Below are 12662 nucleotides of genomic sequence, written 5' to 3' on the forward strand. Positions count from 1 at the left end.
TGGACTGAAAAAACAGTTTATGTTAAATCATAAAGACTAACGATTGCTGACAATACTTAAAGTACTAAACTCAAGAATTTTCTTGTTCTTGTATTTGAGTAAGTATTTCTGAAACTTAATGTCAGTTTCTTGCACTGAAGTTATTTATTTGTTTTTGAAATGCAATGCAGAATAGGCCCTTCCAGCCCTTCGTGACATGCCACTTGGCAACCCCGGGTTAGCCCTTGCTTAATTACGGGATAATTTACAATTACCAATTAACTTATCTATTGGTATGTCTTTGGACTGTGGGAGGAAACTGGAGCACCTGGAACGTTTGGGGAGAACAGACAGTGGCAGGAAATGAACACAGGTCGCTGGTACTGTAAAGGGTTGTGCTAACCGCTAGGCTACCCTGCCACCCTGTTTGTCAATAAAAACATTAACCTGCTTACATAGAACATACAAATGAACATAAAATGCAGTAAGTCCAATTACAATCGGTTGTAGTGAACAAATTGTTCATTTCAGTCAGGGAAACTTGTACTCCTAATGTGACTGTGCAAAACAGATTTATCTATCATAATCTGCTATCTAACTAATCAAAAATCCCAGTGTTCCATTATCTGTTTCATCAGGTGGTGTTTGCTGCACTCTGAGAATTACCCAGGCCCCATTTCTTGCATATCCTTGAAATTTAATTGGTTTCTTGGAGAATTTCTTGAAATACTGTGCAACATCCAAAAACATTAATGAGAAGTGCGTCTGGATATTTTACTGCTTGAGATGTAATGTATTATTTTGTCATTTATTCATGCAGATTTTCTTTTTTTAAAATATTCTCTTATGAGGTTTTCCTACATCAGGTGGCAGTTCTGTCAGAGACTTAGCTAAATAAACGTAGCATTGAATGATTGAAATGGAAACAACTTGAGCAGGACTGGACTGGAAGGAAAGTCAAATGTATCTAGTTTTTTTTCCCCATGTAGATGGAGGTTGTGTGGGCAACCTTAGTAATTCTCACTCTTTTCCCTCCAGCCACAGGGACTTGAAACCAGAGAATTTATTGCTGGATGAAAAGAATAACATTAGAATAGCAGACTTTGGAATGGCTTCACTGCAGGTTGGCGACAGCTTGTTAGAAACCAGCTGTGGGTGAGTTCACATTTTGCTGTTGTGATAAGGAAGGATAAAATCATATTTTAATAATTGACTACTTCAGATGTTTAATTTGTACATAAAAAGTACACTATTTATTTTAATGCAAATGGCATATGTGCACAAGAAACCTTTGAAAGCTCTTTATTTGGTGTGCATTATAATTCAACATGCAATGCAATGTAATTTTCTGGGATGTTGTCAAACCACAAAGGATTTTATTATGAACTCCCATTAATCTTGATTTAGATTTTGAAAGTGCCTTGAGTTTTAGCTGGATTTAGCTATTAGAAACAGCATTTACTGTTGCTTTTAACACAAACATGGTGATAGTAATAATTCACGTACAGTGTCAGACAAGTAACTCTTTATAACATTGACAACATAAACGGCAACTCTACAAAATGCATGAGGCTATTACCATCCAATAACAATGTCATGCAGAATAATTTTTCTTTGTGGGATGTATCCTAATACAACTCAATGAACAACCTGGAAGATTTGAATCCTTCCATGTTCAAAGTTACTGTAAAGTGTGGAGTCATAAAAGAGATACTAAAACATTTTCCATCAATAAGCCTCTCCTGTATTAATTAACATGAGACTTAATGTATGTCTTAAGTAAAGACTAAAAGAGAGTCAATGTCTTTGTTGAACTTGGTACATGAGCTACTCTTGGGTATAGAGTTAGGAGAATATGTCAAAGGGACTCAACAAAAGACAATCATTCCAACTCAAAATGTATAAATATGCTGTACTGTATCTGCTCTATGATATGCTGTGCTGCTTTGTAAAATAAGAATAAATAATAATAAAAATTTGAGTTACAAAAAAAAGCAATTCCAATTTTCCACCACACTCAATGACCAGGAGGTACAAGTGCTCTTTTAAACTTTTTGTTAGTGATGCTGTTGTCTTCAGTTTACATAATATTGTTGTCAACTCGGGTGTGGAAGTATCAGATTTGTTTTAATGGTATCTTTTCCAACATTATTTTGACTTTTTTAATCCTTCATCAATGTTACCCTATTTCTCATAAACATTCTTGGTTAGGTAGGAATTCATTTGAAGTGAAAGGAACTGAATTGTGGCAGCAGAGTACAAGGCACAAGTTGGAGTCTCTTGTAAGCGATCAGGAATGTGATCATGTTCCACTGTCTCTCAGAGTCATTGAAAAGTACTGTACAGAAAGGGATATTTCAGACTTTTATCACTCAGTTGACTAAAAATGCAGCAACTTAGTTCCAAATTGGAATATGATTTTATTGGTGACACTAGTTTCCTGAGACCATTTCCAAGTGATTTTTTTTCATGTGTACCTCTGTAATGTCACTCTGGACTTTTCAGTCATGAAGGTATTACATCCCAATGTAATTCATTTCTTCATCTCACACTAACAAGTGGAATTTCCAGAAGGCAATTAAGTGCAGGATATTCATTCAATATTCTCCTCCCGGATCCAAAGACATCAATCATTTCTGATGCTTTTGAATGTGCTACCTTAACTCATAGCTGAGGCTTACATCTACTACATCTGAGTCAAACTGTCGGTACTGCTTTTTCATTAGCTTATTTTTAGCCATGAGGTTGACTAGTTCAAAGTGCTGATTATTGACTACAAGAGAAGAAACCAGACCACATTAGGGAAGCGGAGGTAAAGAGAGCCAGTAGCTGTAAATTCATTGGTGCTGACGTGTCATAGGACCTACCCTAGGAAAAGCATGTAACTATCATCACAAAGGAGGCTCAACAGTGCCTCTGCTTAGAAGTTTGCATAGATTCAGCAGTTTACCAGTCAGCAGGAGACGCTCATGGAGTGAGCACTGTTTCAGATTCACTCCATAACCTTTACTTTTCTTAACCTATGATCACCCTTATTTAACTTACTTTTACCCACACCAAAAGATTCTTGCTACTTTTTTGGACTTACTTTTAAGAGTTTATTGTGAATTTTTGAAGAAATGAATGCAGAAATGGCTCTTAGATCTAAAGAGCGAGAACCTGGGAAGAATCCTAACGGGAACAGGAAGAAGAAAAAGACCGATCCTAAGTGCACTGAATTGACTTATGAAATATTATTGGAGGTTTTAAATGAAAAATTTGAAGAACAGTGACAAATTTTTAAACAAGATATTAAGGTTTTTCAAGATTATATGGATAAGACGGATTCAGTAGTTAACCAGCAGCAAGTTCTAATTGCAACTTCGCAAGAGGACGCTCGGAAGTGAAACTTGATCGTTGAAAAATTGGAGCAGAAATTACTTTCGACGATTAAACAGGTGGAAACACTTAAAGCCAAGAGTGTCGACCTTGAGAATCGGTCCAGAAGACAGAACTTACGCATACTTGGTCTCCCGGAAGGTATTGAACAAGGGGACCCCTCAAAGTACTTTGCTCAACTTTTAAAGGATGAGTCCCCTTCTGTATTCCCAGACAGTCCTCCGTTACTTGATCGTGCTCACAGAATTATGCATCGATCACCAAGTGCTTCAGCTAAACCACCGGTTGTAATTGTCCGATTTCACTATGTGCATGTTAAAGAGCAACTTATTCGTGTCGCTCGGCATGTAGGGATGGTCAAATTTCAAGATCACAATCTTCGATTAGTGGAAGATGTTAGTCCAGAAGTAATGAAGGCAAGGCTTCTTTTTAAACCTCTGATGTCTGAATGTTATGAGAAAAATCTAAAACCTGCGCTCTTATACCCTGAGAAGCATGTTTCCTTTCCACATCTGAAGCGAGAAGCTTTCTGAATGAGAACTTCCCTACTGCTACGGATTCTCATCCCTAATAAATGAGTGATTTTGATCGTGCAAGATGGTTTTTGTTTCCAAAACCAGATTTTGTTTCTGGCTATTGGTGTAGGTTTACTCTATATTTTATAAATTTTAAAGTTTTTTTTGACATATTAATCTTTTTATTTTACTTATTTCAACCACTGTACTTTATCTTTGGTCATTATTATTAATCCTTTGAAGGTGAATTTTTTTTACTAAGATGGCGGTTTCTTCTCTAAAATATTTTTGGTTTTTTTTATTTCACCATTTTTTTTCTCTCGTCTTCTTCCTATAATGCATTTCTTATCACAGTTTAAATTTATTTTGGTTTGTTTGGGTTTTAACCCGATTTATAATTTACTAGTGATTATATTCTTTTTGTTTTTTTTACTATCAATTATATTAAGAAGTTTGGTTTTAGTATAGTGATTATTATTTCTTTAGATCTTTTTTTTATCCTTTATACACGGAGTTGTCTTCTGCTGATATGGGGGTAGATTTAGTTTCATCTCTCCTTTTTCCCAGCCTTTTCCTGGCTGCGGTGGTCTTTTTTCCTCTTGGGTGGGGGGTGGGTTTTTTTTTCTAAATCTTATGTTCCTTACATCAGTTTTTTTTAGTTTCTTCATTTGGGCTGATTTTAAACTACTAAAATGTCCACGATGTTTTCACTTCCGGGTCCGCCCCTTATTTTTGTTCCTCTTCCGGGTGCATGAGTTCATAATTTGGTTAACTCTTTATATACCAAAGGGTTGATTTCAGAAATATGGCTCAGACCATTAATTTTGTCTCTTGGAATACTAATGGTTTAAACCATCCGATTAAACGGAAAAAGATTTTCAAAGTATTCCAAAGACTTAATGCTCATATTATTTTTGTACAAGAAACTCATGTGAGGAAAGAGGACAATTATTGCTTTTTTAGGTTTTGGAGGGGTCAACAGTACCATTCGAATTCGAATGCTAAAGTAAAGGGAGTTTCAATTTTTATTGACTCCTCTATTGCATTTGTCCAACACGATATCTTTTCGGATCTGAATGGTAGATTTTTGTTAATTACTGGCTTACTTTTTAACAAAAAGGTTGCTATGGTTAATGTTTATGCTCCAAATGTGGATTGTCCCGATTTTTTTAAGTCCTTATTTACTTCTCTACCTAATCTAAATGAATATAAGTTAATAATGGGTGGTGACTTTAATTGTTGTTTAAATCCTTTGTTGGACAAATCTATATCTACTCAGACTTTACCTAATAAGTCGGCCACTTGTATTAACTCTTTTTTGACTGATAATGGAATTTTTGATATTTGGAGATTTTGGCATTCTAAGAGGAATGATTTTTTTTTTATTGACTCTTGTTTTATTCCATTGGTAATTGGTTGAAATTATGACATTATAGCCACCTCTGACCATGCTCCATTAAAACTTTCTAATAAATTTACGGATACAGCTTCTGGGGCTGGACAATGGCGATTTGATTCTACCTTACTGCAAGATCCGGATTTTATTAAATTTATGAAGGAACAGATCGATTTCTTCTTTTCAACTAATTCCACGGATGATATTTTTTGCGGAACACTTTGGGACACTTTTAAAGCATATATATGTGGACAGATTATCTCCTACTCTGTTGGTCTGAGAAAACATATTAAGAAGGAAACTCTTTTATTGGTTGATAAAATTAAAGAGATTGACAAGAAATATTCAATTACTCCTAGTAAGGAGCTTTACAAACAAAGAGTTGAACTTCAAATGGAACATAGTTTATTACTTACATCTTCGATTGAAAATCAATTAATGAAAACCAGATCTGATTTTTATATACATAGTAATAAATCGGGTAAGCTGTTAGCTAGTCAATTGAAGAATGCTTTGGTTAAACATCAAATTACTAAGATCCGTCAGCAGAATGGGGATCTGACAGTTAACCATGATGAGATAAACAAATCATTTCAAGATTTTTATTCGTCCCTGTATCATTCTGAATTCCCTCATGATCATAATACCATGTGTGATTTTCTTGGGAAATTGAATTTTCCAAAATTATCATCAGATGATCTTTCAATATTAGAAACTCCTATTACAGATGCAGAAATTAAAGGGGTTATTTCCTCTATGAATTCTGGGAAAGCACCAGGTCCAGATGGGTATACAGTAGAATTTTTAAAATGTTTTTCCACTACTCTTTCTCCTTGATTATGCAGGATTTTTGAAGAAGCAATTAGATTGGGCAATCTGCCACAATCTTTTTATAGAGCTTCCCTTTCTTTAATATTGAAGAAAGATAAAGACCCTACTGACTGTGCATCCTGTAGACCAATATCTTTATTGAATGTAGATTCCAAGATCTTTTCCAAGTTACTGACATCGAGGCTGGAGAAGGTATTACCCCAAATTATTTCGGAAGATCAAACTGGTTTTATTAAAAATTGCTATTCTTTTTTCAATGTTAGGAGATTATTGAATATGGTTTATACTCCTTCACATAGCACTTCAGAATGTGTCATTTCATTACATGCGGAGAAAGCATTTGATAGAGTTGAATGGCCATACTTATTTAATGTGCTTGAGAAGTTTAATTTTAGTCCAACATTCATTTCCTGGATTAAACTGATATATCATACTCCAGTAGCCTCGGTGCTTACTAACAATCTAAGATCTCCCTTTTTTTGTTTATTTTGGGGTACTAGACAAGGCTGTCGTCTTAGTCCATTATTATTTGATATTGCTTTAGAACCCTTGGCAATTGCTATCAGAGAATCACCGAACATTTTTGGCATTAATTGTGGTACAGATATACATACGATATTTGATATGTTGGTTAAAGGATTGGGATATATCTTTTAGCCCTCATTGGGTGAACCTGGAAGTTAAATCTGTACAAGGATTTGCATTGGGTTCTATTTTAGGGACTTCTCTTCCCTTTGCTCTTTCTAAATTGCCGAAACGAATTGATAACCTGATAGTTAAACATACTTTACGTATATGGTTTCAATTTCGGAAATTTTTTGGGTTGACTCAGTTTGTTTTAAATATTCCTATTGTATCCAATTGCTTTTTTTATCCTTCTATTATAGACCAAGCTTATTCAGCTTGGAAGACCAAAGGATTACTACGATTTTCTGATTTATTTTTGGATAATTGTTTTATGTCTTTTGAACAATTATCAAATAAATATAATTTGCCTAGATTTCATTTTTTTAGAAATTTACAGATTAGGAATTTCTTAAATTACTTCCTACTTTTACAAATTTTGTGTCTTCAGGTATTTTGGAGAATTTGTTTGAACTAAATCCTTGTCAGAAAGGGCTAATATCAAAACTTTACAATATAATTATGAAGATACATTCAGAGCCCTTCTATAAGATTAAAAATGATTGGGAAAGAGAACTTAACCTTACTATCCCTATTGCAAATTGAGACAAAATTCTTCAATTAGTGAATACATTATCTATATGTGCTAAACATCCATTAATGCAGTTTAAAGTTGTGCACAGGGCTCACATGTCCAAGGATAAATTGGCTCATTTTTATTCCTATATAAATCCTATTTGTGACAGATGTCATTCTGAGATAGTGTCTTTAACTCACATATTCTGGTTGTGTCTGCTTTTGAAAAAATATTGGAAAGACATTTTTGATATTATTTCTACGGTATTGAACATTGATTTACAACCTCATCCTATTACTGCAATTTTTGGTTTACCAATGATGGACTCACTCCATTTATCCTCTTCCGCTTGTCGAATGATTGCATTTCTTATAATAATGGCTAGAAGATCTATTTTGTTGAATTGGAAAGAAATTAATCCTCCTACCGTATTTCATTGGTTTTCTCAAACTATGTTATGTCTAAATTTAGAAAAAATTAGAAGTGTTGTATTGGATACTTCTATTAAATTTGAAAAGATATGGAGACCATTTATTCAATATTTTCATATGATGTAATATGACCCTGTTCCAAGCCTATTTGTTTTTCCAGTTTCGATTTTATATATGTTGAGAGGATCGGAGTTGACGACACTGATGATTTTGTATTTTTGTGAGATGTTATAAACAGCCCTTTTTTTCCATTTTTTCTTTTTCTCTTTTTTCTTTTTTTCTTTTTTTCCCTTATTAGTTATTAGATTATTAGATTAGTTTTTTTGCATAATGTTTTTTCTTTTTCTTTTTTCTGTTTTTTTAAATATATATTATGATATACCTAGGTTTGCCTTGTTTATTTGTAAGTTGTATCATCCATGATTTGGGAATACTCATTTATACTGTAACTATTGCTTATGTATTCTTTCATGTTCAGTTGAAATGTGTATGTTAGTAATCCCATTATGTATCAATTTTATTTTGTTGATATTAATAATAATAATGAAAAGATTGAAAAAGAAAGATTCAGCAGTTTACCAAAACCATTGACACACTTGTGTAGATGCACAGCAGAGTGTATCCTAACTGGTTGCATCACAGTCTGGAATGGGAACACCAATGCCCAAGAATAGAAAAGGCTGCAGCCCAGTCCATCACAGGCAAAGTCTTCCCCACCATGAATACATTTACATGGAGTGCTGCCTTAAGAAAGCAGCATCCTCCATCAAAGATCGCCACCATCCAGGCCATGCCCTCTTCTCGCTACTAACATCAAGCAGGGCGTACAGAAACCTGAGGTGTACACCACACAGTTATTACCCTACAATAATCAGGCTCCTGAACCAGTGTGTGTAACTTCATCCACCCCGACTCTGGACTGATCCCATGACCTGCAGACTTAATTTCAAGGCCTCATTACAACTCAAGTTTTCAGTATTTTGTTTTTTGAACAATGTCTTCTTTTGCATGTATGTTATTTGCCAGTCTTTAATTTATTTTGTAAAGTTCTACTCTGTGTGGTATAACCCCATGACTCTTGAACTTAATCCACCCACTGACTGAAGGCCATCGTAATCCTTCATAACCACAGTATCGATTTCTGCAGCAACTTTGAGGGATTAATGGACGCAGGATCATCTGTTCCACCACACTGCTAAGAATCCTGCCATTAGCCTCGTACTCTGCCTTCAGGCTCAATCTTTCAAAGTGCATCACTTCACACTTTTCTAGATTGAACTCCACCTGCCACTCCTCCATCCCAGTCTGCATCCTATCTCCATCCTGTTGTAAACTATGACAACTTCTAACATATCCACAAAACGGTGCTGGATCACTCTGCCTGATGGCAGTGGTGACCAATGGTGACATTTTGCAGGCAGCTCACAAAACTACCAAATACTCTAGTAGATATACTCCTTCTGCACTGTGATTGGTGCAGACTGTAATTTCCCTTTAAGAGATGTACTTTTGACCGACTAAATGAAGTAACACTTTAGTGACCTCCTGGGGGATTTGGTGTACTAACTTTCAAGAGTGCCAGTGCGGGTATTGCTCTGGAGGTCACTGCATCAAGACCTGAAAGCAGAAGATGGACCCACGCTCAGTTACATTACTTTGCGGCAATTAAAATGTCAAGCAAGATTTTTATCGTCAAGGCTGGGAGAGGAAAACATACAGGTGTTCAGCACTATTGGTCTGCATTTGTCTGGTCTCTCTGTTTCTCTCTTCTTGCTACTATTATCGGTCAGAATGTGCAGAACTATCGGGTCCCACACTGCTAGATTCCGGAGCCGTGGTCGCCCTGCAGCCGTTGAGCTCTCAGCTGGGTGTCACTCACCTCAGAGCTGAACTGGCTCTGCAGCTGTGGACTGACTTTCCGGGACTCTGCAGTTCATGTCCACTTGTTAATTGTTCGCTTTTTTTAAAAATATTTGTGTTATTTGTCCTCTTTTGCACATGGGATGTGTGAACGGTCTTTGGTGTGTGTTTTTTTTCGCGAATTTTACTGTGTTTCCTTGTTTTGTGACTGCCTGCAAGAAGATGAACTTCAATGTTGTAGAATAGTATACATACTTCGATGACCTTCATGTCATCTGCACACCTACTAACCCACTCTTTCACTTTCTCATCCAAGTCATTTATGAAATTCACAAAGAGCTGGGGTTCCAGAACAGATCCCTGCAGAACCTGACTCACCAGCAACCTCCATGCAGAATACAACCACTCTCTGCCCTCTGTGGGCAAGCCAATTTCAAATCCACGCAGCCATGTTTCCATAGATCTCATACCTCATGACTTCTTATATAAATGTACCATGAGGAAGCTTGGTAAAATCCATATACACCACTTGCACCGCTCATAAGGCTCTGATTGACAAAGCCACACAGACTATCACCAATAAGATTATTTTTCTCTAAATGCTCGCAAACCTGTAACTAACAAACCTCTCAACTCATTTGCCCACCACTGACAGAGGACTCCCAGTTTTATAATTCCCAGGATTATCTCTATTCTGGCACTACTCCGCTGACCAGGGAGAGTGCAAAGGTAGTCATCAGCACCCCTGCAATCTCCTGCTGTGCTTTCTGTAGTAGCTTGTGGTATATCCCATCCAGCCCAGGGACTTACCTATCCTAATGTTTTTCAGAGGTTCTGACACTCCCTCTTTCTTAACCCTGAGATGCGCAGTACATCCAACTATGTTTTTGTGGCTATTACAGAGACTTGGTTGAGAGAGAGAGAGAGACAAGAATGTCCCAAGGTTTTGATGTTCTAGAGAAGGTAGAGAGGGAGGTAGAGAGGAAGTTGCACTACTAAACAAGGACAGCATTTCACCTGCAGTCAGAGGGGACATAATGCAGGGTTTGTCCACTGAGTCTCACAGAAATAGGAAGGGTGCAATCACTCTGGGATTGTACTGCAGCCCACCCCGTCCCCCAATAGCCACCAAGACAGTGGCAAACAGATGCAGGCAGATTAATGAAAGGTGTAAAAACAATAGAGGTGGTATCATGGGGAATTTCAATTTCCCTGATATAATCTAGGACTTCCTGAGTGCAAGAGCTTCAGATGGGGCAGAATTTGTTAGATGCACCAAGGAGGGTTTCCTAAATCAGAATGTAGACAGTCCAACAAGGGGAGTGGCTGGACTAGACCTGGTGTTGGGTAATGATTCTGTCCAGGTGACTAACCTTTCAGTTAAGGAGCAGTGACCACAACTCCTTAAGTTTTAAGATAGCAATAGATAAGGATAAGTATGGACCTGGCGGGATAGTATTAAATTGCTTGGCAAACGATGAGAGCGTTATTTAGTTAGTTAGTTAGTTAGAGCTTTATTATCATTGCCGAGGACAACAAGATTGCATTGCGATTCCATTCAGTGCAAAACAGCATGCTGGCAGTTCAATTATTAACAACGCAATGGCTTTATTTAAAATAACATCCCGAGTTGTTTAGTTAGGGGGAGTTAATTGCAAATAGCTGTTTTTGGGAAAACTCATGCCCAATATGTAGAGGGTGTTTAAAGACCAATCACTCAGAGCACAGGACAGGTATGTTCAGGCCAGGAGGAAGGTCAGAGATGACAAGGCAACACAACCTTGGATGTTGAGGGAGGTGATGAATTTAGTTAAGAAGTAAAAGAGCATAGTATGTAAGGTTTAGGAAACTGGAATCAAGTAGAGCCCTTGAGGATTATAAAGAAGGCAGAAAAGAACTCAAGAAGGGAATTAGGAAAACCAGGCAGGGCCATGAAAAGTCCTTGGCAAGTAGGGTTAGAGAGAATCCCAAGGCATTCTATATATACAACAAGATGATGAGGATAACTGGGAAGAGGGTAGGATCACTCAAGGAAAAAGGAAGGAACATCTGCTTGGATGCAGAGGATCCTTAAGTCCTTAATGAGTACTTTATATAGAGTATCTACCAAGGAGAAGACATGGAAGATAGGGAGATCAGTGCCAAGGGTAATGATGTACTAGGGCATTTCAAGGTAAAGGAGGAGGTAGTGTCGGGTCTCTTACAGAGCATTAAGGTGGATAAATCCCCAGGGCCTGATGGGATATATCCCAGGATATTGAGAGAGGCAAGAAAATAGCCAAGCAATTACTGGGGCATTGACTGATATTTTTCTGTCTTCTCCAGTCATAGGCTAGGTCCCAAAGGACTGGCGAATAGCTAATGTTGTTCCATTATTCAAGAAGGGAACCAGGATAACCCTGAAACTTAAGACCAATGAGTTTCATGTCAATGGTAGGGAAGTTACTGAGAGAATTCTTTGGGACAGGATTTCTGAGCATCTGGAAAAGTATGGCCTAGCTAGAGAGAGCCAGCATGGTTATGTGTGTGACAAGTCATGTCTTACTAACTTGATTGAGTTTTTTGATGAGGTGACAAAGGTGATAGATGAGGTAGAGATAGAGATACTGTCTACATGGAATTTAGTAAGGCATTTGATAAGGATCCTCATGGGAGGCTCATCTAGAAGATTAAGGTGCATGGGATCTATGGTGAATTGACTGTTTGGATTCAGAACGGCTTGCCCATAGAAGACAGTGATCAAAGGGACTTGTTCTGACTGGAAATCTGTGATTAGTGGTATTCTGAAATGACCTGTACTGGGACCTTTAGAGTTTGTGCTAAATATAAATGACCTGGATGAAAATATAGGTGTGGGGGGGGGTTAGTAAGTTTGCAGATGATATGAAGTTTGGTGGCATTGTTTATAGTGTAGAAGACTGGCAAAGAATACAGTGGTATATAGATCAGTTGCAGATATGGATGGAGAAATGTCAGATGGAGTATAATCCGGCCAAATGTGAAGTGCAGCACCTTGGTAAGTCAAATGTAAAGAGACAGTATACTGTTAAGGTCAAGGCCTGTAACAGGGT

General features: G+C 37.1%; 1 protein-coding gene across 1 annotated transcript in view; it reads left to right on the forward strand.

Annotated features, from left to right (window-relative positions):
• LOC132397309 (serine/threonine-protein kinase BRSK2) overlaps positions 1–12662 on the forward strand; it is a 967719-nt gene that overhangs the window by 754375 nt on the left and 200682 nt on the right. Inside the window, exon 5 of the mRNA XM_059975930.1 lies at positions 1018–1134. Coding sequence (XP_059831913.1) covers positions 1018–1134 — 117 coding nt within the window. The remainder of the gene's footprint in view (positions 1–1017; positions 1135–12662) is intronic.

Source organism: Hypanus sabinus, chromosome 7 (genome assembly GCF_030144855.1).
Source record: "Hypanus sabinus isolate sHypSab1 chromosome 7, sHypSab1.hap1, whole genome shotgun sequence".
NCBI classification, from domain to species: Eukaryota; Metazoa; Chordata; class Chondrichthyes; order Myliobatiformes; family Dasyatidae; genus Hypanus; species Hypanus sabinus.